Source organism: Brassica napus, chromosome A2, assembly GCF_020379485.1.
Source record: "Brassica napus cultivar Da-Ae chromosome A2, Da-Ae, whole genome shotgun sequence".
Classification (NCBI taxonomy): domain Eukaryota; kingdom Viridiplantae; phylum Streptophyta; class Magnoliopsida; order Brassicales; family Brassicaceae; genus Brassica; species Brassica napus.
In genome coordinates, this window is record NC_063435.1 from 8563645 (window position 1) to 8591152 (window position 27508).

The window sequence follows — 27508 nt, forward strand, 5'->3', positions numbered from 1 at the left end:
TTGAGAAATATTCTAGGATAGCACTAAAAAAAAGTTTTAGTCACAAATATAGACTTTAAAGATCAAAATGACCAAAATATTTTATTAAAAAGGTAAATATATATTTATACGATTAACTAATCCAAACCTTAGGGTGTAGAGTTAAGGGGTGGAAATTTGAGATTGAGGTCTAAAATTTTATAAAATGAAAAATAAATATTAAAAATTTAAAATTTAAAAATTAAAATTTTAAAAATAATTTCAAAAAATATTTTCGAATTACGAAAAAAAAATTAAAAAAAAATTAAAAAAAATGAAGAAGAAAAATTTCAAAAAAAAAATTATAAAAAAGTTCGAATTTGAAAACATATAATCTAAAACTATAAAAATATATATATATTTTTTTAATATATCTATAGTATTAGGGTCTTTTTACCTATTAAATGAAACATTTTGGTCATTTTCTTCCTTGTGGTCTATTTTTGTGACTAAAACTTGAAAATTGTCTATTTAGGAGAATTGTCCATATATGTATGATATTAACATTTATTTTAAAATTAAATTTTCGTTGAAATTTTTATTTGTGGGGCTTAGTGTTAGATATATTTAAAATCAGTTTGTTAGATATACTGTAAAAATTTTATAAATTAATAATTTTTAAATTATGATATTTTACTAATTTATAGAAATTTTCTTTAAGAAATGTATATACTTTAAAGTATTTTTTATATAAAGATAAGAAGAAGAATTATTTCTTTACAATATATATATATATATATATTAATTAAATTTTGCATATACAAATTTTTTGTTGTTCGTAGTATATTATTCTATGTATAGATAATTTATACTTTCGATATATATGTATTTTAGGTGTAAAATGACAAAATAACACCAATTTTTTTAAAAAAAAATGTTTGGAAAATTAAAACTGGACTTCATTGTGAATAAAAAATTAACAATACAATATTTATTTAAATTTATCTAATCTTATACATTCATAGGGGTTCATATGACTTCATTATATTCGCTAAAAAATTCAGAAAAATATACATATTATTATCTCATCAAAATGTGTCAAGAAACCTGCAGTTTGTGTGCAAGTTATTAGCAAATGGAAGACAAACACTTTAATCACAAGTCGAGAGACAGAGCTCTTAATTGGGGACGAGAGGGTAAGTTTTGTTTCGTGATAAGTAATCTGTGTTTGCATTATGGCCTTAAATAACAGAGATATGTATGTTTTTATTTAGGGCTGCACAATTCAAGGAACATTTCATGATGAATGCATGGAATCAAGCCGAACCATTGTCAAGGAACATTTCATGATGAATGCATGTGATAAATACACATAAAAACAAGGGACATTTGCTAAAAACAACCCAAATATTCAAGTCAAATCTAAAAGTGTACCCCACTTTCAGTCAAATGCAAAACAAACCTAAAAGGGTAGTGAAAATACTAGTTAACCCTTATGACCAAACAAAAAAACAGAAATGTATTTTACGTTTCTATCCTTCGGAAGTCTACACGTAATAAAAGAAGTCTACATATATATAGATTTCCTACGATGTCTACCTTATAGACTTATTTTGTAGTCTACACTCTAATTTGATCTAATAATTTAATTTTGAAAATGTATAAAAATAATTATTGTGATATTTTTAACTAATCATCAATATAATGGATAATATGAACTAAATAAATTAAAATTTCATATAATTGAACAATTTTGAAGAATATATACTAATTTGGTTATCATGTGTTAGACAATGTTCATAGTTTAGAAACAAAATGTTCTTACATGTTATGTCTTTTAGTAGTTGATTTCATAGGGTTGGATTTTAGATTTTGTTTTTTTTATTGTTTTGTTATCTTAAATCTGCATAGTAATGTTTAGTAGTTTATATTTTGTACAATTGAGACTTTTTGATTATCAAGCAAAACATTTAGCGTTTGAGATTTGTGGTTTAGGGTTTAGGGTTTCGTAGACCTACAATAAAGTCTATTTATCTGTAGACGTCCTTTTCAGTCTATTTTATTGGTATTTACAAAAAATCTTAAATTTTAAATTAAATTTAGGGTATAGTAGACGTCTTTTTGGTCTACTAGGATACAATTGATTAATTTAGGGTATAGTAGACGTCTTTTTTAGTTTAATAAGACCTGAAATTACAAAAAAGATTGATTAAATTTTGTTTTTATGGAAACGGAAATGATATCATATATTAAACTTATTATAAAAATAAAGAAAAAATAAATAAATTATATATATAAATAAAGAACAAAAAATAATTTATATAAATATATAAATATATATATAAAAAATTGTAATAGACATACCGATTGTAGACCTACTTGTGTGTCTACGGAACCGGAAACAATTTAATTTAACCAAAATAATATAATCTAACAAGTATTAAACCAGAAAAGTTTTAACCTAACCGGATAACTTTCCCGACATATAAATACAATTTTTAGTCTTCATTTGGTAAAAAAAGACAAACCCTAGCGGCCGTTACTCTCTCTCTCTCTCTCTCTCTCGGGCGATTTCCGGTGAAGTCAACCCGTTTCTGCCGCTTACACTGGTTGCCGTCCCGCTGCTGCTGCTATATCTTCCCTCTGTAAGGTAGTAGTCTTCGATTTGTTCTGTTTCATGTTGATTCCCAGATTTTGGTCTTTGTTGAAGTCTTTGTCGATGTCGTGTCTCGTCGTCGTTGTCAGAGTCGTGTCGTAGTCGTGCCGTTGTTAAGTAACTTTTTGCTTTTTTTTTCAGATCTGAGCCGGCGAAGGAACATTGTGTATGTATGTCTCTCTATCCAACTGTTGAGGTAATTTTCTCTTTATCTGGTTCATGTCTTGTGTGAATGTACAAACTGATTCGATAAATCTCAGAGTTCAGTTTTGTTTTACCCGTAAGGGCCTGGTTTAAGTTCGAGTGGTTGTTTTTTTGCAGCTTTTGAAGGGCTTGAGAAAGAAGAGGGCCACCTCAAAACAACTAATCACAACAATATTGTAACTTCAGCTCGTAATATTCACTGAACTTGATAGTTAATCCTTGGAGTTTTCCCTTGACATTTCTAGTCTGATTTTTCCTTGCAGGTTCAACTTCTCTACTCTTTTCAAGAGAAATCATGAGTAGGCTATAAGCAATCTAGCTAGAGTAGTGATGATTCTTCTGCCATAACCGGCATTGACAGCTTGCTGGCAAGTGAGGTGCCTATCGGTTATCAGGCTGGGACTTTCACTTTAGAGGACTGACCTACAGTCCTGGCATGGCTCGGTCTAGGTTGGTCCCACTTTTAATTCTGTTAATCATAAGAGCAAAAAAAGATTTGAGTCTTACTTTGTTTATTTGTTTGTTTAACAGGCGTTTAAGAGAGATTCTCCACCGGTTGTAGACTTCAATAGCGATCTTGAAACTCTCTGAGACGAGAAAATTGCAAGAAGGCGGAAGCTTTGTATCCACTGTCAATACTGTATCACAACCAACTGTTACGGACATTGCAGGTTTCTAATTTTTGTCTTTTATTAATGCAAGTTGATTTTTAGATTACCGAACTTATGTTTTCTAGATAGACATAGCTTTTATAGATCCATGAGTGTGTATTAAAAGTCAACTCTCCTCTGTTTAATTTTGCAGCATCAGTATGTCTATGGAGTTCTTGTATTTTAAGCCATGGCCACATTCATTGGCCAAGTCTATGTTCTATCGTTGATTGCACTCTTTGTGGCCGCTTCAACTGCCCTGATTGTGCAACCATTTTTTGGCTAGAATTGGAGGATATGAAGTTTTTGGTAATAGGTGTTTGTATTATATGCCTTTGTACTAGCTATATTGTATTGTGCTTTTGTATCACTGCTGTATTATGTAATTTTCTTGGATATTCTGTACTGAAGTGTACTCGACCGAAAGTAGACTTGTTTAATACAACTCCAAATGAATACATCAAAGTTAAGACTCACAGTTCAACAAAATGTCATCACGTAACACAACTTAAAAGCAATAAAACATGGCACATAATACTGACTCAAGACCACAAATTCAATATAAGTTTATAAGTTTCACACTTGTCTATCTCTATTGTAAAATTATGTGCGGTAAGGAGTAAATAAAAACACATAAATACTAATAATCAACATAAGAGAGTCCCATTCTAATATTTCTGATTTTTTTCTCAAGGTACGTAGAAATGATCTTACATATCACTCTTCCATAAACTAACATTCTTCAACCACAACAAGTATTCTCTTTTCACTTTTGAAATTATAAAGTAGACTTATAAAGACATCTACACTTATTAGCTAACTAGATAGTAAAATCAAAATGTTGGTAATTTAATAATTATAAAAGATTATATTTTCAAAATACCTCAAGACCATTAGGATTAACTAACGCACACTGTCAAACTAAAAAATCTTGAAAATACATTACGAATAATACACAAATCCATCTTTTATAGATTTTTCTATGTAGACTTTATAATCCGTCTACATAATAATAGACTGTTTTTTCAGTTTACGTTTGTAGACTGTCAAGTTAGTCTATAATTAGGGTTAGTTTTTGCAATTGAAAAATCCATGGGTTATCATTTGTATTTAAAAAAAAAGTTATGATTTTATATGAGTAGACTTTATTTTCAGTCTACATTTTGAAAAGGTTAGTTTTTGCAATTGACCAGAATTCAACCAGAATTTGATTTTCCAAAGGAGACTTCATTTACAGTCTACATTTTTTAATTTTTTAAAACAGGTTAGTTTTTGCAATTGACCAAATTTAACTTTGTACAAATAGATTGATATGAACGTCTACACATGTGTAGACTTCAACTGAAGTCTACCCCAAATTCGAAAGGTTAGTTTTGCATTTGACCAAAATAAAAAAGTAGACTTCATATGCAATCTACGTTTTTTTTTCCTGAGAATAGTAGACTGAATATGAAGTCTACACTATTTTTTGATTCGGTCAACTATATAATCTTTTAGTCAAATACAAAACTAACCTATTCAACGGAGTTAAAGTTTTGGTCAAATGCAAAATTGACTTTTTGTAGACTTTCATAGCAGTCTACATAATGTAGACTTCTCGTGAAGTCTACTATGAAAAGTCAAAAGTTGCATAGAGTTTGGCCAAATGCAAAAACTAACCTCTTTACGTAAACTTCTTAGTAAGTCTACCTACTTTTTTGTTTTTGTTTTCAAAGGTTAAGATGCAGACTTCTAAGGAAGTCTACTATACAAAAAAAATTATTTTGGTCAATTGCAAAAGTAACCTGTGCGTTGAACAATAGATCGCATCGTACGTCTACACATAAGAGTAGACATACAAAACAGTCTACTATCGCGACACAGATATGAAAAATGACAAAAACCCAGTAAATAGTTATCTTTTTTTTTGTGTAAAGCTCGTTTCCACCATTTACCACCGTCCAAGCTCCAAATATGACCAAAAAGAACCACCTTTTTCGACTAACCACTGAATAAACTCGAAAATATGAAAGTTTAGATTACAAAAATGGAAGTTATGAAAGATTTTCAGATGAAAATGAAGAGGAAATGAGAGAAAATGAAGATTTGTTAGTTTAGAAAGAGAAAAAAGTGGTTACAAATTGAATTCTTGAGGTTTTAAGAGCTCAAAAATGGTGGTTTATGGTGGTTGGAAAATTGATGATAATGGTATTGTTGTAAATAAGAAGAAATGTTTAGGGTGTAATAGGTTTTTTCTCATTTTCAAAATTATTAAATAATTATTTAATAATGGCACTTTGGTAAATAATTGAAAAACATAAGGAGGATTTGGAACTTTCAAGGATGAATAGTAATGACAAAAAAAAAGAGGTTGGTTTTGGAATTGACTCCAAATTTTAGGTTGATTTTGAAAAAAGCCCTAAAAACAATCATATGTAAATCTTAAATTTTCAATACTAATGTTTTATATTTTAATTACATACACTTACCCTGCACAAAGCGCATGTCTCATCCTAATTAATGAATTATAACATATATTCTAATAAAACTGAAATACAAAACATTACTTACCTATTTTTAAGTAATTTCTTACATATTATTCATTTCTTTTTAACTAACTTTAACTAATTCATTTATTGTTTTTCCAAATAATTGGACATAATTTATCACAGAATTAGAAAACAGAACTTACCTATTTTTCCAAATAATCTCACATTATTTGTTTTACGTGTTAACCATAATAATTTCACAAGTTTGAATGAAATTACTTTATTCATGATAAGAATTCAAAACGGATAATAAATAATTTTTTTATTTGCTTACAGAATCAGATAGACATGGGCATTCAGGTACCCGTTCGAGTATGGATCAATTTTTTCAGTTATTGAGTTTTTTGGGTTTTAAAATTAAATTATGTTCGGGTACTATAAATTTATGGACGGGGTTCGAGTTGGATCTTTCCAGGTCCGAATATGCCCGTAAGAACCTAAAATATCTAAAAACCGAAGGCGGTAAAATAATACTCTCTAGTTTTATATTAGTTATTTTACAAGTTTTTCTTCTTTCACACTAAATGTAGTCATGGATTTCCAATGCACAATTTTTGACAAATATGAATTTAGTATAATTCTACTCGATAGCAAACAAACCTTATTTCAACTTCTAGACAAATATCGGGGTTGATTGGTAGAAGCTATAGCTTTACTTTTTTTGCTATAAGATTATTGATGTAGATTTTTTTGTTGTAGCTGTAGATTTTATTGCTGTAGTTTTTTTTTTAAAGTATGATTGGTATAACTTAGCTATAGATTATATTATATATACATGTATAATTTTTTATTAATAAATACATCATAAGATTTATATAATTTCTAATTCTAATTAATTAATAAAATGATAATTTAAAATTTTCCATAAAATAGACTAATTTAAAATTTTAATAAAAATAAATTTGACATAATACACAAATACATAACCATAAGAATAACAATAAGATATTAATTGTCAAATCAAATTTAAAAGCAGAAAAAAAAAAAAACAGATGAATGATACGAAGAACTAGGGTTTTAATGTTTACAAATTAATATTGGAATAAAGCTAATGTAAATATACTTTGAAAGCCCATAAAACTAGGCTGTAGATATATTGTTCTCTAGAGCTGTTGTACAGCCGTAAAGTTAAAGCAGTGCTGTAGAAACAAAAAAGTTAACAAAGTCTGAATGCTGTCAAATCGGTGATGTAGTTATAATAATGCTGTGTGCAGCTTCTACAGTATTAACCAATCACCACCGATCGTTTGATGATCTACAGCCGCTTATGCGCCGAATAGGCAAACGTCTGAACCGTTTTTCAAAACACTGAGACTTATGATGCTTTGCATAGCCAGTACGTCCTCCAAAACAACAATAGTGACTTAAAATAACAAGTGTCCAACCAACGAGACAGTGTATTAGCAACATCATGAGCAAGCAGGCCTTATGCTTTGGTTTCAAGATACAGCTTGGCTCGAGCTGATCATTGTTCAGTATGGGCTCTATGATCATATCATCGCTTACATTATCGTGGCTTGCGAAAACTCTGACAAGAATCTACATATAATATGATGAGAATTGTAAATGATAAAGCGGCACAAAATAAATGTTATGAAAAATAATGATTAATTGGTTTCATCACCTCATCAGAATTCTGAGGATCACGATTCGATACCGTCTTCACAATGGCTATTCCAGGCCTCTTTACCTGGATAACTGCATAGGATGACACAGCCACAATCCCCATATCTGGGCTAAGCCACTTGTAGTCACCAGATGCTTTTGGACAACCTATATATATATTGAATAGAACATCAATTAAGATATGATCATCATAGTATTTAACTAAACAAGGAATCAAAAGATATATATACCTCCTTTTGAACAAAAAAAAAGATGATGTATATACCTCCTCTCACAGCTAGCTTAATCTTGTGAGAAGCATGAGGGGCCCACTGGAGTAAAATCTTAGGTTTTATGTTCAGTGTGAATTGGACCGCCTCACTAATCTCCTCCGGATTCTTATGCCCATTGGTGTAACCCGATACAGAAGCTACTCCTACCGAAAGCATGACCGTAACCAAAAAGCAAAATCCCAAATGGACACAAGTGGCCACCAACCTAGAACTTTTAATGCACAACATCATATGTGAGACTAAAGAGCATTAGAGAGCTAATGAATGAACAGGCAAAAAATTTGACAAACCTGAACAATAGATTTCTCCCCATCAGCTTCAAGAACTTAACCATGTCCTGTAGTTCCACCCCAAAATTGATATTGACAATATCTTGGTATCGAGGTCTCTAAAGCCTAAATCAGTAGCATCATGAGATTCATGAGAATGGGAAATACAAAGATGAAAAATTCTCAAACAACCCATCTCTCTATATATTCTAGGACTAGACATTTTATCTGAAACAGTCGAACTATACCAAAATTGGACTGATAAAACCCGAGCGGTTCTATTTCTAAATACCAAAAATCCAAAACCGAACCAGAACCTAATCGAGAACCGAATATCCGAGACACATACACTCTTAAAAATGGTAGCTACATTTATTTTTAAATAACTATATATCTAAAAAAATTGACAAATTATTTTTGCGAAATATATTACTCTTCAAAATGAAGGACCCAAAAAGACAGAATATATTGTCTGAATATTTTTTCCGGATACAGTAGAAACTCTATAAATTAATACTCAGCAAATTAATTAAGAAATACTATAAATTAATAAATTTATCCGTTCCCAAGTTGGGCGGTTCAAAATATAATACAAATCGATAAGATAATAAGATAATAAGGTATTAACATTTTAGAAAATCTTATGTAAATATATGATCTCATTAAAAGTATAAATTAATAATTTATATGTATACACATTTTATATATGTACAAACCAATCATTATATTGTTTGTCGTATATTTAGAATGAATTTATCTTTATATATTCTTAACGCTTAATATAGTTTGTTAACATTTAATATAGTTTGATGATATTTAGTAAAATTATATCTAAACTACATTTAAATTCTAGGAAATATATTTTATATACACCAAATTATATAATAGAACCAATATCAATGTCGAATTTCAAAAAACATTAATGCATATACACTAAAATAAAATATTTTTCTTATTTAAGGAAAAAATATATCTTGAAATAGAAAAATCTAAAAATGAAACTTTGGTAAATTAATAAATCTAAAACTTAATAAAATGTCATAGTCCCAACATTATTAATTTATAGAGTTTTCACTGTAGTATTAATTATGCAAATCATATCAACAAAGAAAATTTCTTGATATTTTATCTGAAAACCTCAAATTAAAGGATGTTTGTATCCGAGTTTGTTGAAGCTATCTAAAGGACCGAACTGGAATCAGTCGGACCCAAAAAAATTCAGGTGTTAGCAGATTCCCAATATGTTTGCCAGAATCCCAATATGTTTACCAGAATCGAACCAAATTTCATATAAACCAGAACGATTTATATGGACTTGATTGGTAGGTGCTTTAAAAGTTTTGTTGTGTCTTTCCACATCCCATATTCTTTCTAAAGAATAAATCTCTTCGAATTATGTTTTAGAAAAGATTTTAAAAACTACAAATGTCAGTTATATTCTACCCATACATTCAAATGATGGAATGTAGTGGGCAAGAACATGACAAGATATATCTGAAAATCTCAGCAGATATCTGCCGACGTGAATCTAACTTATCCATTTGCGACGATGAATCTGTGAATCGGATCAAACTTGTAGATCCCTATTCGCCATAACACACCGAACAATTCTCTACCCAGAACGATGGTGTCTAATTTTAAATGAGTGGTAATGTACAGAAATTAGAAATGAGAGACATTGTACCTCTTAATCCAATGATCTGCGGAGGAGGAGAAGAGAGGGAGACAATGAGCCTGCAAAGATCTGTTATAAAAGTTTACCAATTAAAATATTAAATACGAAAAAATCACTAAAAGTTAATACTGTTTCAAAAAAAAACTAAAAGTTAATTTTTTTTACATCCTTTTAGATACCCAAATTATCAATTAATAAATTTTTAACAGGTTTTGTAACAGAAGTATAAATGTCAAAATTTAGTTTAACTTAATCTGACCATTTGATTGCCCAATCAAGATTTGATTTCAGTTTATGTTCTTATGCATGCACGTGAAGATGGTTATGGAGAATGAAAAGTATTTGAAAATGGAAACACATTTTATGACAGATGTTTAGACAGCTCTAGATATGTTTTTTTTAGCCAGCTCTAGTTATTATTTTCTTAAAAATTCTTTATATTCTGTCAACCATGTAAATTGGCATCTTAATTTCTCAATCAGTTTGATATTTCATCAAAAAAAAAAATCCTCTTATACTACCACCAGGCTACAAAACATTTTGATAGCAATAGATAGAAGAGATGATGTAGCGTATTAGTGAATAACATCTTGACAAATTGAAATGTAGTGTGTAACAACTTAGCCAATCTAATAACGTTATTTAAATAAAATGGAGGAGGAATAACTCTACTCGATAGCTTTATTTCAACATCTACAAAATAATATTATGATCTGTAGCTGCTTAGCGCCTATATATGTGCCGTATAGACATCCGTCTGGACCGTCTTCTAGAACGATGGCACTTATCATGCATAACATAGCAACTGTGTCGAAAAACACAAAAATAATGTAATAGTATAGCAAGGATACCACCAACGGGAGAGTATACTAGGAGGGTCATGTCAATGCAATCCATGGATATAAGGTTTGGTTTCAAGATACAGTTTGGCTCGAGCTGGTCATTGTTCAGTATGGGCTCTAGGATTATATCACAGCTTACATTATCGTGGCTTGCGAAAACTCTGACAAGAATCTACATATTAATATGATGAGAATTGTAATATAATTGACACAAATTAAATACTATGAAAAGTGATGATTAATTGGTTTCCTCACCTCATCAAAATTCTGAGGATCACGATTCGATACAGTCTTCACAATGGCTATTCCAGGCCTCTTTCCATAGGATGACACATACACAATCCTCATATCTGAGCTAAGCCACTTGTAGTCACCAGATGCTTTTGGAAAATCTATATATATATATATATACATTGAACAGAACATCAATTAAGTAAGATATGATCATCATAGTATTCAATCAAACAAGGAATCAAAAGATGATATACCTCCTCTCACAGCTAGCTTAATCTTGTGAGAAGCATGAGGAGTCCACTGGAGTAAAAGGGTCCACTGGAGTAAAATCTTAGGTTTTCTGTTCAACGTGAATTGAACTGCCTCACTAACCTCTTTTGGATTCTTATGCCCATTAGAGTAACTCAATTCAGAAGATACTCCTACAGAAAGCATGGGCGTAACCAAAAAGCAACATCCCAAAAAGACACAAGTGGCCACCAACCTAGAACTTTTAACGCACAACATCAGATGTGAACTAAAGAGCAACAGTAAGCTAATGAATGAACAGAGCAAAAATTTGGCAAACCTAAACAATAGCTTTCTCCCCATCAGCTTCGAGAACTTGACCACGACGTGTAGTTTCACCCCAGGACCAATATTGACAATATCTTGGTATGGAGGTCTCTAAAGCAGTAGCATCATGAGATTCATGAGAATGGGAAATATCAAGAAGAAAATTTTTCAAACAACCCATATCTCTATATATACTAGGCCTAGCATTTTATATACCAAAAAATCCAAAACCGAATGGATACACAGAATATCTGTGATATAATTTACATTCTTAGAAATAGTAGCTATATTTAGTTTACAATAACTGTATATCTAAGAAAAATTATATTTGTCAAAATATAATATTATATAAAAATGAACTACCCAAAAATACAAAATCGCCTGAATAACTTTATCCAAATAATATTAAATTATGCAAATCATCCGATAATTTAATATGAACAATTCAAATTACTTGATATTTTATATCAAAACCCTGAATTAACCAATATTTTCATCTTAGTTATTTCAAATGATTTGAGAGTCCCAAACCAAACTGGAACCAATAGCTCCCCCCTAATTTTTCAGGTGTTAGTAAATTCCAATATTCTTACCAGAATCGAACCAAATTTCATAAAAACCAGAACGGTTTCTACGGGCTGATTGGTAGGTGATGTCGTAGTGTCTTTCCACATCCCACATTCTTTCTAAAGAATAAATCTCTTCCAATCATATTTTAAAAAATTAAAATAAAAGTAAAGATGTTTCTTTCCCATTTTCTTAGATTTTTGACTATTAAAGAACAAAATAACTAGAGCACTTATATTTTACTTTATAAAATATAAAATAAAATATTTATTTTTAATACCTACAACCAAAATCTTACAGCAAAACAGAATACAAAAAAAATCAAAATCTATAATTCTAAGCAAAAAAATATAAAGGTAGAGATTACTCTAATCAAGCCTTATGTCTCTTAAAAAGGAAAACAAAAAATCCAAACTACTGAATCAAAACGAACGCCCATGGCTAATATAGTAAAAAATTCTATAAACGGGGAAGAAACAAAAATTCATAAGCTTGTCAAGATCGCAAATCAAATCTTAAGATACATTCAGGTGACAGAATGTAGTGGGCAATAGAACATGACAAGATATATCTGAAAATCTCAGTAGTTATCTGCCGAAGTGAATCTAAGTTATCCATTTGCGACGATGAATCTGTGAATCGGATCAAACGTATAGATCCCTATTCCCATAACGCACCGAACAATTTTATGCCCAGAACGATGGTGTCTAATTTCAAAAGAGTGGTAGTGTACAGAAATTAGAAATTAGAGAGACATTGTACCTCTTAATCCAATGATCTGTGGAGGAGGATAAAAGAGGGAAACAATGAATCTGCAACGATCTGTGATGTAAATTTACCAATTAAAATATTAAATACGAAAAAATCGATTAGAAGTAACTAAAAGTTAATAGTGTTTCAAAAAAAAATTAAGTTTACATCCTTTTAGATACCCAAATTATCCATTAATAATTTTTTTACAGCTTTTGTAACAAAAAGTACAAATGTCAAAATTTAGTTCAACTCAACCCAATCGTTTAGATTTGTTTCCGGGTCGGGTAAGACCCACCCGATATTAGACGGGCGAACACTAGCATATTTGACCCGCTTTGATATTTCAAAACCGTACCCTTTAACCGTTTAGATTTGGGACACCATTGTTTCCGGTTCACCACTGGAAAGCTGCACGTCGGTTTAGAAACCCTCCGCCGCCGATTGCTACTCTTCCTCTCTCTCTTCGCCGCCGATTGTTAATCTTACTCTCTCCCCCGCCGCATTATCTCTCTCTTAAACTCGCTCATACTGTCGATCAAATCAACCAGTAAGCTTCTTCGACTATCCTCTTTTGCCATTACTGCTGCAAAGGGACCCGTCGATCTCCTTTTGATCCAATCTAGAGTTAATCGGTATGTGACCTGATGAATGTTTCTTCGTGCTTACATTGATTCGTAGCAGCTTGTGTGTATCTGTGTTAATCATTCTTTATTTCGCTTATGTTCTCTCAGTTTGATGGGAAGCAACGGAAGAGTTCCTCCACCGCATCACATGCGTCGTCCTGGCCTCCCTCACCCGGAGGCTTTTGCCTCCGTTCCTTCCTTCAACATGCTCCCTCCACCTCATCTCATGGAGCAAAAACTCGCGGCGCAGCACGGTGAAATGCAGAGACTAGCCATAGAGAATCAGAGGCTTGCTGCTACTCATGGTAACCTTAGACAAGAGCTAGCAGCAGCGCAGCACGAGTTGCAGATGCTGCATTCTCAGATAGGGTCGGTGAAGTCTGATGGAGAGCAGCGGATGAGCGGTCTTGCTGACAAAGTTGCGAAGATGGAGTCTGAGCTTCGAAAGTCTGAGGCTTTGAAGCTGGAGATGCAGGAGGCTCATGCAGAGGCACGGAGCCTGGTCGTGGCGAGGGAGGAACTTATGTCGAAAGTGCATCATTTGACTCAGGAGCTTCAGAAGTCTCGCTCAGATGTGCAGCAGGTTCCTGCTCTCATGTCGGAGCTTGATGGTTTAAGACAGGAATACCAACAGTGCAGGTACTTTTTTCTAATTCTTGTTCTTTTGTAGTTACCAAGTTTGACGTTTGGTGTCTGATTCTGCAGGGCAACGTATGACTATGAGAAGAAGTTTTACAACGACCATATCGAGTCACTTCAGGCAATGGAGAAGAACTACATGACTATGGCTATGGAAGTACAGAAACTTCAAGCACAGTTAATGAACAGTGCAAATTCGGACAGAGGAGCTGGTACTATGTTGTTCTGTTTAGCTCCATTTCTCTACAAATTTTGTTTAGTAATTTAAGAGTTTGTATCTGTCGATCAAATGAAGGTGGCCATTATAATTTTTTCTAACTCGTCTTGTACTAGCCTAGTTACTATAATTTTCCACATTTATTGACCATTTAATGAAAGGTAAAGAAACAACCTATACATCCAGTGATCAAAATCTTTACCATAGTATAAGTAGAAGGATGAGATGTAGATTTGGTTAGAACTTTGCTCTCTGCTTGGAATACGATGAGCTTTATATGTTTTTGTTCCTTTTGCAGGGATACATCCCTCCACCAGCTCCTGGTACTGCAACTGCACCAAATTCAATTGTTGGCACAGCTCAATATCCTTATCAAGGAGTAGCTCAACCAGGAGGATACTTCCCTCCAGGACCTGGTTACTACTTCCCAAGAGGCCCTCCTCCTGGATCATCCAACAATACGCCTTACGGCTCTGCTGCGACAAATGCTCCACGCTGAAATCCTAGTCACAGATGAGTCCACCACCAACTGAGTACATAGTAATAACTCGGCATCGTCATCCTTTGTTCAACTGTGGGGTTGTTTATGGTTTGATTATCACTATACATGGTCAAGAGACAGTGGTTCCTTTGAGTGCTATTGTTTATCTAATTTTGTGAGAGCTTCTTGACTTGAGTTTGTAAGGAGAGACTGTTTTGGACAAGTTTTGCCACTTCTAGCTGTGCTACTCAGAAATGAAAAATGGGGGAAGAAACAAAAAAAAGAAGAGAAGATTTTAACTCTGTTGAAAGCATTATAGATGAACTAAAATTTATAGTTTGCTACATGACTAATATTAGATGCAAGTAATGTAGATAAATTGTATATCTCGCAAATTAGATAATTTTTTGTTTTAATAAGGACATCATTTTTACCTGAAATTTTTTTGTATTGTAGTTGGGCATGATCACTATCAGGAACTGAACCGAAAACTTCGATCACATTTATCCGGAACTGGATAAAAAAATGAGGTTTAATTCAGGTTCGGAGACTATGAATTAACTGAAAAACTAAGAACCAAATGAATATCCGAATTTTAAAAATGTAGTCTTTATATAATTATAAATATTATAGTTTTAAAATAATCAAAAAATGTTAAAAATACTATTTATAAATTGAATTATTCAACAAATTGAATTACTCTAATACTTTTTATTTAAAATACTTGAAATTATCCGAAATTTTTATTCGAAAGCCCCACCTTCAGTCTAATCAGAAAAATCTGAGTTATCCAACTTTTGACCCAAATTAACCGAATGAGATTCTAAATTATGTTGGATATTAGTCGGTTATCCGAATCGAAATGGAAACCAAGGTAGCTGAAACGAAAACAAACCGAAATTCTAAATCCCAAACGAATAATAAATTGTAGAACTGAAAACCAAAATAAACCGAACTGAACTGTTATCTGAAAACGGGTTGAAATGGAGAATGGTTGGAAACGGTGTCAAATCCAAAATTAATTGAAATTCCCGCCAGAGTCGCATCGAATTTTGGCTTCTCCTTTACCGACCCGAGTAGAAAGAAGAGGGTAACGAAGAGACAGACATCTGCCACATATTCCCAAAATAAAGAGATATTCGCCCCAAATCATACGAGGTAAGATATTGCAGATTCATTCTGTAATCTAGGGCTTATCGGAGCACCATTTCCTCTACGAAAGAGGTCCGGTATCCAAAATTAGGGATTAGTCGCGCATCATGTGATTATTGCCGCTCTTTCAATATCTCAGAATCTGTTTGGATCTGCTGTTATTTTTAGGGTATGGAAAACGTGGTTGCAACTGTGAGTGGTTATCACGGCTCGGAGAGGTTCAAGCTCATCAAGCTTATCTCCCTTTCTGGTGCTAGTTATGTCGGCGCTATGTCAAGATCCATTACCCATTTGGTCTGTCTCAATTCTTCCTTCTCCTTTGCTTTTTTTTTTTTTTTTTTTTTGAAAACAAGATTAGGTATCAAACATACGCTTTTGTGTTTACTGTGCGGTAGGTGTGTTGGAAATTTGAGGGCAAAAAGTACCATCTGGCTAACAAGTTCAATACAATAGTGGTCAATCATCAATGGGTGGAAGCTTGCATAAGGGAAGGCAGACGAGTTTCCGAGGCTCCTTATTCCTTTGAAAGGTTTTCCTTTTTTCTTCTTCTTGTTTGAACTTTGTTCCTAAAAGATGATTGATTAAGCCTTAAACGTTTAATTTTGTTTTAGTGGGGAAGAGGTTGGACCGTTGATGGTTGAACTTCCTGCGGATTCTGGGGAAGCTAAAGTCACTAACAAGGCCAATAAGCATGCTGATACTTTTGATAAATACTTTGCTAATGGTGAAGAAAGCAGGAGGAGCCGCCGCACTTCTGAGCTTTCCACTTGGATGGACTCTTTCTTGTTAAAGGAGGTAACCCCTCCTAATCTCATTGTTTCTTTCCTTAGATTCAAGCTGAATCTGGAACCTTACACCTCTGAATTCCTTATCTTCCACCTATAGGTATAGTTTTTTTTTTAATTGAATTAAGTTGTTTTATGTATCCAAAAGATCAGAACAGCCTTATCAATTTGCTAGGTGTTATGTATGATTTGAAAGAATGATGTGATAGTAGCGTATCCTCATCAGGTTTGGTTAGTTATAATCTTGTGATATAGCTACCAAGATTAGCCATAGGTGGTGGTTACCTTGGAAAGAAGCTTTTGAATCAGTACGAAGAAAAAAAGCATACTTGTATCTATGTTATTTGATTGCTAGAGTAAGTTTTTTTTTCTGTCTCTAAGCTCCGTTATTGCTCCCCAGAAAAATACAGAATCAACCAGACAGTCAGTGAGATTGAGAACAAAGAGGCCAAGTAATATTTTTGAAGACAAGGAAAACACTGGCGTGGCGGAATCTTCACGGAAAGGAAAGAGGCGGTTAGTAAAGCCACGCTCCTCCAGAAACCTTATCGACCTTGATTCTGATGGGGAGTCTGATAGTCACTGTCATGAATATTCTGATGAGCAACGAAGAAAGTCTCCGGTTAATGATGAAAATGTGGAGGACTGTGTTTTAGAACAAGGAGAAACATCAGCTCGTGGGCATCCTCGAGACTATGCAACACAAGACTGGGCTGCAGATGAAATAGAGGAGTCTGAGAATTGGAATCATTCAGCTGTATTTAAACGCCCGAGATCAGTAAATCCGGAGAAAAAAACGCAAGATGATGAATCAAACTTCAGCAAACTCGATTCAAGAGAAGAAGAGAAGGACGCAACTAAGATGGTCTCGCAGGTTTCTTGTGTCATATGCTGGACGGGGTTCAGTTCCACTAGAGGCATTCTCCCATGTGGCCACAGGTTTTGTTATTCCTGCATCCAGCAATGGGTAGACCGTTTGGTGAGTTATCTTCTCCTGACTAAAATTAACTCCTAATAAATACATATATTGCCATGATACAACTATGATGTTGTATGTCTGCAGGTTTCGGAAAGAAAGAAGACAACATGTCCATTGTGCAAGTTCAATTTCGTAACTATCACAAAGATAGAAGACGCAGGATCTTCTGATCAAAAGATATATTCACAAACAGTCCCTGACCCATCTTCAACAAACAACTCTCTTGTAGTACTCCCTGAAGAAGGAGAAGAAAGACAAGGTTTCAATCCACTGGTAATGCCGTCTATCTCTCTCTCTCTCACTCAAGAAATAAACCGAGATTCTGTAGTTTCTATGTGCTCTTGTTCTTGATTGCAATATTGTTCTTGTATTTTTTGGTGTGGGTGCAGTCTCGAGCTTCAGCTTGTGGCAGATGCAGCCTCAGTGAGCCAGAGGATCTTCTCATAAGATGTCACATCTGCAATTTCCGGCGGATCCATACTTATTGTTTAGACCCTTATCTGGTTCCTTGGACCTGCAACCATTGCAATGATCTTCAGATGCTTTACCATCGTCGTGGCTACTAAAAAAGTGACATCATTAAAGATTATCCCATTTATTTATGGTTTTGTCATATGAATGTAGGAACGTCATAAAAAAAACTAGTTTGTGCTAGTTTGTTTTGTTATTGTTTACATGAAACGAACTCAGCTGAAAAAATGTTCTTCACAAACAAAAAGGATTTTCAGAAGCTGTTTAAAGTTTTTACCTTTCAAAAGCATTTCTGCATCAATTTACAGAATATAAGTCGCCTGGGCGTTTTTAACTCAATCCGAAGTACTTACCTAGACCCGAACCGGAAAAACTGAAACCGAATCCGAACTGTTATACAAAAATATCCGAATGGGACTTATGAGCTTAGTACTTTGGTGTTTGGGTATAATCCGAACCGAACCGACATCCGAACTAGGATCCGAAGATATTTGAAATTAGTTAAATATGTTAAAGTTTTTATATATTTAAGATGATTTAGATATTTTAGGATATTCAAAATATTTTTTTAGTTTGTTTTAATTGTTATTTTGAATACTTTTTAGTTAATTTAGATAGTTTAACTAATTTTTAATTAGATTTGTAAGCAATTTATATATTTTGAAAAAAAGATTGTCAATTTTTACGGTTTAAAAAATATATTTTTGGACGATTTTAAACATTGGTTACATCCGATCCGAACCAAACCCGAAAGGAACCGAACCGAAACCGATCCGATAATTAGTAAAACCCGAATGGTACTTCTGAGTATAACACCGAAAATCCGAAAATCCGAATTATCCGGACCGAAACCGAACGGTCCACCGAACGCACAAGCCTAATTGGAACCAAATGGAATTTGTGTGTAAATTGATCAAATACCAAACTGAACCTAAATGTTTAACCAAACCAAATCAAATTCTATCAAGAATTTTTAATCATTTTAGGAATAAGAGACAGTCGTATGGATTTAGAATGAGACAATTTATGTTATAGATTTACTAGTTGTTACTTGAGTTAGTGGTGTTTCGGTCCTTTATTTTCGTTAAGTTCATTCGTTGTAAGCACTATGAAAAACATTGAAAGACACTAAACAAAGTTGATCATTCCTATGCAATTTTTGTATCTATGAACTAACATGTACATTTGATATCAACGTAAAAGCAAAAAAAATTCTCACTTTGATGGCCACACTACGGTAACTTGGATTGAACTGATCGAAAATCATTTCTCAGCTAACGGATTATGGAGTCTGGTTACACTGACACAATGAGGGAGTCAAAGTGGCTGCTACGCTGCTGAAATATTTGGAGGATATCGAGATAAATGATCATCATATGAAGCACCTGTATCTTCCAAACAACTTATCGGCTGGGTTAAGTGTGAGAATATTTTGGATTATAATATCCAAAATCACTTGAGATGCAATAAAGAGAAAGTTTGGAGGAAATGAGAGGGTGAATCAGTCTCTTCTTCAAACTCTAAAAAGAGACTTCTCCCAATGAGTGTGGATGAGAATATTGACGATTATTTTGGAAGACTAATGACCACTCCAACAAAACGAGGAGCAACGGGGGAAGACATGGCAGACTTAAAGACTGTTGAGAAGATCCTTTGAACACTAACTAAAAAATCACATATGTAATGGTGTCCATTAAAGAAACGAAAAATCCAAGATGCATGACTATCAATGAGTTTCAAAGTTCTTTGTGTGTCCATGAGAAAAAAAGTCCAGTTGTGAAGAAGATGATCAAGCTCCCAATGTCAAAGGCAGGGATAGATGATCTTGCTGACGACGAGTTATGAATAGAGGACGCTCTTTAAAAAAGGCGGTGACTGAGTGTTATAAATATCACAATTTGTGGCATTTTCAGTATGAATGCCCAAATGCAAACAACCAAGCACACTTTGCAGAGATAGAAGAGAAAGACGAAGTTATGGTAATACCACAAGTAGAACTTCAAATAACAATGAGAGGTGATGCATGGTTTGTAGACTCTGCATGATGTGTGGAAACCAAGGTATGTTCTCAAGTTTGGAAACTACTTTCACTTGTCAAGCTTGAGCATAATCGCAAACTGATGGTTTAATGGGAAAGGTGTGTTAAATTATGTTGAAGGGAAAAAGCTATGTTGTGAACGATGTGTATATTTATAAACAACATGTTGAGTGTCAAGCAACTTAAAAAAGATTAGATGTGCTATTCATCAGAGGAGAACGAAAGACATGTAGCATAATTCATTCTACAGAGAAGAAAATATATAACAGTATGCTGTGAGTGCAAATTGAATGTTTTATCATGCTTGGCAAACATGTGGTAAAATAAAGCATAGTTGTGGCATCAACAGTATGGTAATACAAACGTGTGGTAGTATAAAGGTTGACACAAAGCAAATTTGTGGCATCATCTCTCAGCTACAAGGGTTTCTTTACCTTACACTACAAAGAAATGGTTGTTGGCTTACCTGAAATTAGGCAAGTAAAAATCACATGTGAATCATGTCTAAAAAGGAAACAACACTGAGAACAGTCTAACCAGACAATTTGATATATTTTGATTTCAAGTAAACACAACGTTGAAGTCATACTTGATTTTTTTTCTCGACCAAGAGTTAATATCTACGTCAAGTTTGAAGAGTTTATAATCAAAATTAACAATGATCTCTGTCAGAAACAAAAAAAAAAAAATCTCCATAAGTCCATTTTTGCAGACTAAATCCACATAAATTAACCTAAAGTAGGTTGGGAAAAACAAAATAAATTATGACACGAATAAGCTTAGATTGGGGAGGGTTGATTCAGTTGAGAATTGAGATAACTACCTCTCTTTCTCCCACACAACTTGTGAATTGTATGGAAAACATATCATGTGGCCAAACTTTAGCTGGATGATATCATTGAAAGTTCATTTACATATCTGTCTAGCAGTTTCCTATTTCTTCTTAATTCATATATATATATACATATGTTGTCTTCTTTCCCAATTGTAGAAGTTGTTTTGGGTTTTGTTAACTAGCATCTAAGGTATATTATTTTGTCATCACACGGTGTCTGTTTTTGTCGCTGAGAAATGCTTGTTGTCCTCATACTATTGGATGATTGTGCAGTGTAATTTTATTCTCTATTTCTTGTCCTCTTATAGTGTCTGGCCTCAATCTCCTACCTTCTTCAACTCCAAGAACTTCTATATATCATATATGGATACTCTGCATCTTCATATAATACTATTTAATACGTTTCTTTCAAAATATAAAGAGATGGTAATTAACTACTGTTGAAAATTGAAATTAGAGATGAGCAGTTTAAAAAATATAGATTTGAATCGTTTATGTCATAATTGAATAACAACTATTCGGACTAATTCGTGAATCTCAGATAAAATACATGTACAAAAACCATACTGTTATTTTTGGTTATCCAGATTATGAAGTCTACCTAAAGTAAATACAAAAGGTTAAAATACTAGGTTAAAATACAAAATAAACAGAAATGAAACTACATACTAACTTTTTCTCGTAAAAACAGAACTCTAAATATTTTATAAGAGAAATAAGAATCAATTTGTTATCCATACGCACCTAAAAGTATCAATACATTCAAAATATTCAGATTCAGGTTGTATTGATTAATATATATTTTTTAAGTCCAAATATAAATTTCTAATATATTCTATTTTTAACCGATTAGAACGGCTTATTATAGATATACCGAATATTTTGGTACATTCTTAATGAAATCCCCCACTCACGGGCATATATGTAAAATGGAACTATAATATTGTAACTGTATTGATGTTCAACTCTATTCATATCTAGTACTTTACAACTGAAAAATTAAACTAAGGAGAAGAGGATTTGGTATTTAAATTTTTGGTTTACAGCAATGTAGAGGCATGGGCATTAATTAGCATGCATGTCTCTTCACCTAACTCAAGAAACATCTATAATGTCTCAACATCTTTTTAGGTTATGAAGAGTCAATTAAACAGCGACACCACTTATGTCAAAGTGTTTAAGAATACATCAACATTTTTACAAATGAAAATAAACTTCTTAATTGTGAGATTCAGTTCTCTTCAATCTAAAACACAAAGGCACAAACCATACGTAAAATCATATAATACTATTATAGATTTCTATGAACTTTTTTTTTAAAATCCTATCTGTTATCCGGTAGGTTCCGATATAAAACGCATTTAGTGGTAAAGAATGGATTAGCCAAAAGTGCACTATGCTACATGACTTCGAGTTTGAATACCTTTCAACTAACTCGAAACCCAATTTGGACAAGTAGAATCAAACTTAGGACCAACGTGGATTTCCATGAACTTAATCTTCTATGTGTTGGTGTTACTATCACATGCATTAATTTATAATGTATACTTTATGAACAGTTGCGTTTTGTATATCAACTAATTAGTTGATTTTGAATATTCATTTTGGAATTAAGTTTGTTAGATTGGAAAACACCAGATGTACTGACAATATATATATATATATAAAAGATGTACTGACAATATAAAACAAAAATCTCGATAAACTTTTTCTAGACTGTGATATTTTGCCATATAAAAATACTGGGTAGAATTGTAACAAGAACTTGGAAACTGTTGGTTGAACAACAAATCAAAATACGTCTGTTTCAAAGCCTTGAGAACTTACTTACCAATGATTCTTTAGTCGATGGTAATCCCGCTGAAATGAAACTAATATTACATGTTATAGTTTCGGGTTTAGAGATTATTAAAAGTTCTCCAGTTAGCTTCTGCACAAGCAACATCAGTTATGGATCAGATTGAGCATGTTTTAACTCTGAACTTTTTGGTATTCAAAAAGAAAAATAAATCAAATAATAAAAGGACATAATAATGTGAATTGATGTTAAGGTTATGAAACTTTTTTCCTGTTTAAATGTCTTTTCCCATTGGTAAAGGCTTTTTTCTGAAGTGGTTCCAAACCATTTTTGTGATGGCTTCTAATCGGTTATTAAAAAACATATTATGTATATTTTTAATCATTGCTACAGTGACTAATTGTTAAAATATTTTGCAGTTCAAGGGGCGGGGGGGGGGGGGGGGGGGGGGGGGGGGGGGGATATAGATAATCAGGTTCTAAATAATCTACCGTTTAATTGTCCCTATCTCACATGGACAAAACATAATCTCGCATGTCTTGGCTGGTTATGTTCCGTGTAGGAGCTTTCGAGTAGAAAATTCAAAACCATATCATACAATTTCACAAAATGTAAAATTGTGATAGATGAGGATCGTAAAAGTCATAATGGACGACAAGGAACAAGGTAGGCAAAAACATCACATACAGTATTTTTTTGTTTGAAATTTTGAATATTACATTTTCATAAGGTCAATGATTTCCCCACAAAATCTGGTTCGAAATTTCATTTACACATAAAACTGAGAAAGTCAACTTGGCTGATAAAAAAATTGTTATTCTTTATTTTAGTATTTTCTATAAGGTTAAGAATATAAAGATATTCAAATACCATGGTAACGTTATAAAATATTCCAAAATGGAATTTCTTAATCTTAAGAAGAATAGAAACCACAAAAATATTTTTCTTAAGCCAAAGATTAGTGAGGACAATTATTAATGATTAGTGCTGTGAGGACACTTATTAATGACCATTAATGTTGAACTCACCTAATAATTATCCATTAGCCAAGATGAGATCCATCACATTACATCATCCATATATAACCTTTTACCCATACATACACGTACCTACAATATTTTAGATATGTATAAACAGATGCGTACACGCAAATTCATATGTATGTATGAATATGTTTTGGATGGCAAAAATATGAAATCAGAAAGCATAAGTTCTTGAGGTGGGAGAGTCGGCAACTTGAAGAGTTTGCTGGATAATTTTTTGTGCCTTTCTGCTTCTTAACTCAAATCTCATACTGTCACTCTTCTCTATCTTCTCATAGGATGATGATGATGAAGTTGAGGAAGAGGAAGATGATGATGATGATGATAATGATGATCTCTTCCTCATCCTTAGACTTGTCTTTATCTTCACCTTCAAGTCTTCCACAATCTTACCCAATCTCATCCTTACCACCATCTGATATATTTGGAAAAAAATAGATTTTTTAAATTGCAGAAATTAATCCTAGATTTTTTTTTCCAATAATTAATCATAGATTTATGTGCTTGGTTTTGATTCAATAACTTAATACAAGATTTAAGGGAAAGAGAGGCAAGAGACTATTTTTTTCCTTTAAGAGTATGTGATATACGAATATGTGTACATCTACATACATGCAATGATTTAATGGAAAAAGAGACAAGAGAGAAAAGATAGTAGAGAAATATTGAACCTTGTTGAAGTGTGACTTGGAGATATTAGAGAAGATGAAAATGGAGAATACAGGGGAGCATACCTATATATATGTGTGTACTTGTGGTGGGAGGCTGATGTCAAAGCTTGTGAATATGTGAGTCTCGTGACCCTTTTTTCAGTCTTTAACTAATACTCTTTTTTTAATAAACAGGAAATTATGTATGGTTAGTATTTGGGTACGATGGTTTGATTTGTCCAAGATTCAGATTTTGAGGCATCACCAAATCATAGTTCTTTGGGAGTTATGCTTTATTTTAATTTATTTGGTACATTATGTATCTTCCTTTTTTTGTCACCACATGTATTTTTTTATCCTCACTTCTAGAGGTGAATGCGAAAGAGAGAAAGATCAAATAAAATAGAATAAGTTTTTTTTTTTTTTTGTAAAGATTTTTTGTCACCAGGATGATTTTAGAAATTTGTTTTCTTTCTTGATAGCTCAGAATCTTAACCTTAAATTCAGTACTGCAAATACACAACAATCCACAATAGCTAAGATCGGGAAAGAATCCACGTAAACCAGGTACACATTTCAATTCTCAAGTTCGAATGAAGCTAGAAGACACTAAAATTATCTTGGTTTTGAATGTGATTGAAATAAAGGCAAGAAAGCAAATCAACGATGTAAATCTATGAATAAAAAGGGTTGGGGAACTTATCAAAGAATCAATTAAATACCATTCTAGAACTCAAAACCCAGTTCTATAATCTTTACACCCTCGTGGCCCCAATCACTATGTCTATCAATAGTTAAACATGGATTAAAGAACAAATTTTGATAAGTTCACAAAGGTCCCTAACATCAACTCTGTTAAGTTACTTTGCTCATCTAAGTATTTTCAGACATTTCATTGAACACCATTTGGGTGCGAGAAAAAATCTAAGCTCATAAATTAAGTAGTTAGTCAAGTTCAAACAATAAGAAAAAGGGTAACCCTAAGAAAAACTATAGATGAAGGACTGGAACGATTGGAATAAGGTCTTATTTGTCAAACGTATCTGGCTTATCTTTACATTAACAAGCTCTCTATGGGTCTCCTGTATGCGTCGAAATCTCATTAGAACCGATAATTTTTGGGAAGTGCTGGTTAATAGGGATGGGAGTTGAATATGTCAGAACTATTCAAGTTTAGATCAGTGACTAGGCAATTTTTAATTTGTGAAGTTAGATCGGATATCAGTGCGAGCTTTTGGCATGACAACTGGACTTTGTTGGGACCCTTTATTGAAATCACCTGAGATAGAGAGAGGTCCTCGCCTTACAAGTCTGCCACTAAAATCCACGTATCAGAAGCTATCTCAAACAATAGTTGGTGGTTACCATTATCACTCTCATACATTAGTAATAGTGTCTGCCTTCAGCCACACACATATAAATATAATCCTACGAGGCTGAGGATTACTGTTTCTGGAAAATAGGAGACATAGAACCATCGTCAGATACCTTGTCTATTTAGGGATATTTACACAACAATCTTTTGGAACGGTATCTTGGGGTTTAACGGTTCCAACAAATTTCTTTTTGTGTAGTGATGCCTCTGAAACTTGTGATCACCTGCTCTTCAACTGCTCTTATTTAGCAAAGGTATGGTCTTTATTTACAGATCATGCTCATCTTTTGCCTCCACCCCAGTGTATGGAATTCATCAGACGATGGACTAAAGACCAGACTTTAGACTCCATCAAACTCCTCTTCAAGCCCATCCTTCAAGTCTCAATCTATATGTCATATGGAAAGAGTGCAACTCGTGTTCACAATGCCACTAGTAGACCCTCTTCTGCTCTGATCTCAGACATCAAAATCAACTTAACAGCCAAACTTGACACCTTATCTTGAGCTTAAAGAAACGTACCATCAACCATCACCTACCGAGGCTACACGCCTTTTGGGTGGGTGGGAACCCAAGAAACCATGCGATCTATTTTCAGAGCCGACTATTGCGAGCACTTCAAATGGATCCAAGCAAATATATTTAGGAAGTGAGTAAGAGTTTTTAATTTCCGGTCTTCTTATAGGCATAGATCGTTCTCAACACGTTCTTCAGCATTTGACACATATGTTTCGAAAATTTATCTTTTATTTTCTTTATTAGGCTTGTGCTTTAAATTTCAGTTATCCAATGCTTATAAAACTTGTTCGAGGTTGATTGTTTGTAGTTTCTAAAATGGTTTTCGGTTTTTGATTTTCTAAAAGTTACTTTTTTGCCTATCAAGATTTTTGAAAAATAGATTTCCTAAATTTTAGAAAAACTAGATTTTGAAATAATTACTTACTTCTTAGCAAAAACTAAAAACTACATTTTCTTGGTTCCTTGAGCAATGTAAGTGATTTGTTTTCTTTTTTTTTTTTCTTTTTGCTGAATTAATAATATATCTATATCTATGCATTAATATAGTATAAACAACAAAAATACATTAGTGATAACTATTCCAAAAATAGTAAGAAAAAATAAACAAAATTGTTTTTGTCTATCATGTAAATTTAAATTCTAAAATTACAAAATAAAAATCATCCAAACAATCATCACCTAAGTAAAAAGCATTTGTACATATCAATAACATTTTAAAAAATTTCAACAAAATAAAATTAATTATTTAAATTTAATTTATGTAAAGTTTACATGTTTTTTAATAATCTATAGGTGTTATTTGCCAAAATTTATAGTAAATTTTTGCTAATCATAAAAAAATCTTTAATGTAGTAAGACTACTTTATTAATTAAATGATATTTTATTTAGATTAAAATATTTGAATTACATAAAAAAAATTTGTAACAAAATTACATAATTTTTTTATTTTACCATTTAAAAAAAAAATATACTTTTATTTTTTATAAAATATAATTATAAATTATCTAGAATTAAATCTACTTTAAAATCTAGTTATTGAATATTTATTTTGTAATATTTAAATTTCATAAAATTATTAATATAGGATTTTCTTAATTATCCCTATATATTACA

At 32.6% G+C, this 27508-nt stretch overlaps 3 protein-coding genes and 2 long non-coding RNA genes across 9 annotated transcripts; 3 read left to right on the plus strand and 2 right to left on the minus strand.

The window, feature by feature from the left end:
* Positions 1-1339: 1339 nt before the first annotated feature.
* LOC111211222 lies at positions 1340-3933 on the plus strand. Of its 2 annotated transcripts, none has more exons than XR_007322661.1 (6): positions 1340-2608; positions 2756-2810; positions 2936-3007; positions 3082-3268; positions 3350-3489; positions 3623-3933. It is a non-coding gene; the product is annotated as an uncharacterized LOC111211222 (long non-coding RNA). The 2 variants fall into 2 exon arrangements; XR_007322662.1 differs by having other exon boundaries at positions 2936-2994.
* A 3043-nt stretch (positions 3934-6976) lies between these two features.
* Positions 6977-12902, minus strand: LOC106419527. Of its 2 annotated transcripts, XM_013860334.3 has the most exons (8): positions 11483-12902; positions 11169-11404; positions 10936-11072; positions 9848-10852; positions 8185-8289; positions 7888-8105; positions 7621-7769; positions 6977-7535 (listed from the first exon to the last, which is right to left on the minus strand). In XM_013860334.3, exons 5-8 carry the CDS (start codon positions 8226-8228, stop codon positions 7230-7232), a joined length of 717 nt encoding a protein of 238 aa, XP_013715788.1. In that variant the 5' UTR covers positions 8229-8289; positions 9848-10852; positions 10936-11072; positions 11169-11404; positions 11483-12902; the 3' UTR covers positions 6977-7229. The 2 variants fall into 2 exon arrangements, with proteins under 2 accessions (XP_013715788.1, XP_048611114.1); XM_048755157.1 differs by lacking the exons at positions 9848-10852; positions 10936-11072; positions 11169-11404; positions 11483-12902 and having other exon boundaries at positions 8185-9760.
* A 257-nt stretch (positions 12903-13159) lies between these two features.
* Positions 13160-14987, plus strand: LOC106391917 (protein FLX-like 2). Of its 2 annotated transcripts, none has more exons than XM_048755146.1 (4): positions 13160-13264; positions 13521-14051; positions 14118-14263; positions 14567-14987. In XM_048755146.1, the coding sequence occupies exons 2-4, from the start codon at positions 13525-13527 to the stop codon at positions 14773-14775; spliced, it is 882 nt and encodes a 293-aa protein (XP_048611103.1). In that variant the 5' UTR covers positions 13160-13264; positions 13521-13524; the 3' UTR covers positions 14776-14987. The 2 variants fall into 2 exon arrangements, with proteins under 2 accessions (XP_048611103.1, XP_013688119.1); XM_013832665.3 differs by having other exon boundaries at positions 13168-13421.
* A 771-nt stretch (positions 14988-15758) lies between these two features.
* LOC106391930 lies at positions 15759-18414 on the plus strand. 2 transcript variants are annotated; one of them, XM_013832684.3, is made up of 7 exons: positions 15759-15907; positions 16070-16195; positions 16297-16430; positions 16513-16696; positions 17087-17665; positions 17750-17938; positions 18055-18414. In XM_013832684.3, exons 2-7 carry the CDS (start codon positions 16073-16075, stop codon positions 18229-18231), a joined length of 1386 nt encoding a protein of 461 aa, XP_013688138.1. In that variant the 5' UTR covers positions 15759-15907; positions 16070-16072; the 3' UTR covers positions 18232-18414. The 2 variants fall into 2 exon arrangements, with proteins under 2 accessions (XP_013688138.1, XP_013688130.1); XM_013832676.3 differs by having other exon boundaries at positions 15869-15973.
* A 5405-nt stretch (positions 18415-23819) lies between these two features.
* Positions 23820-26755, minus strand: LOC106419546. The gene is made up of 2 exons (XR_001283847.3): positions 24522-26755; positions 23820-24265 (listed from the first exon to the last, which is right to left on the minus strand). It is a non-coding gene; the product is annotated as an uncharacterized LOC106419546 (long non-coding RNA).
* Positions 26756-27508: the final 753 nt, after the last annotated feature.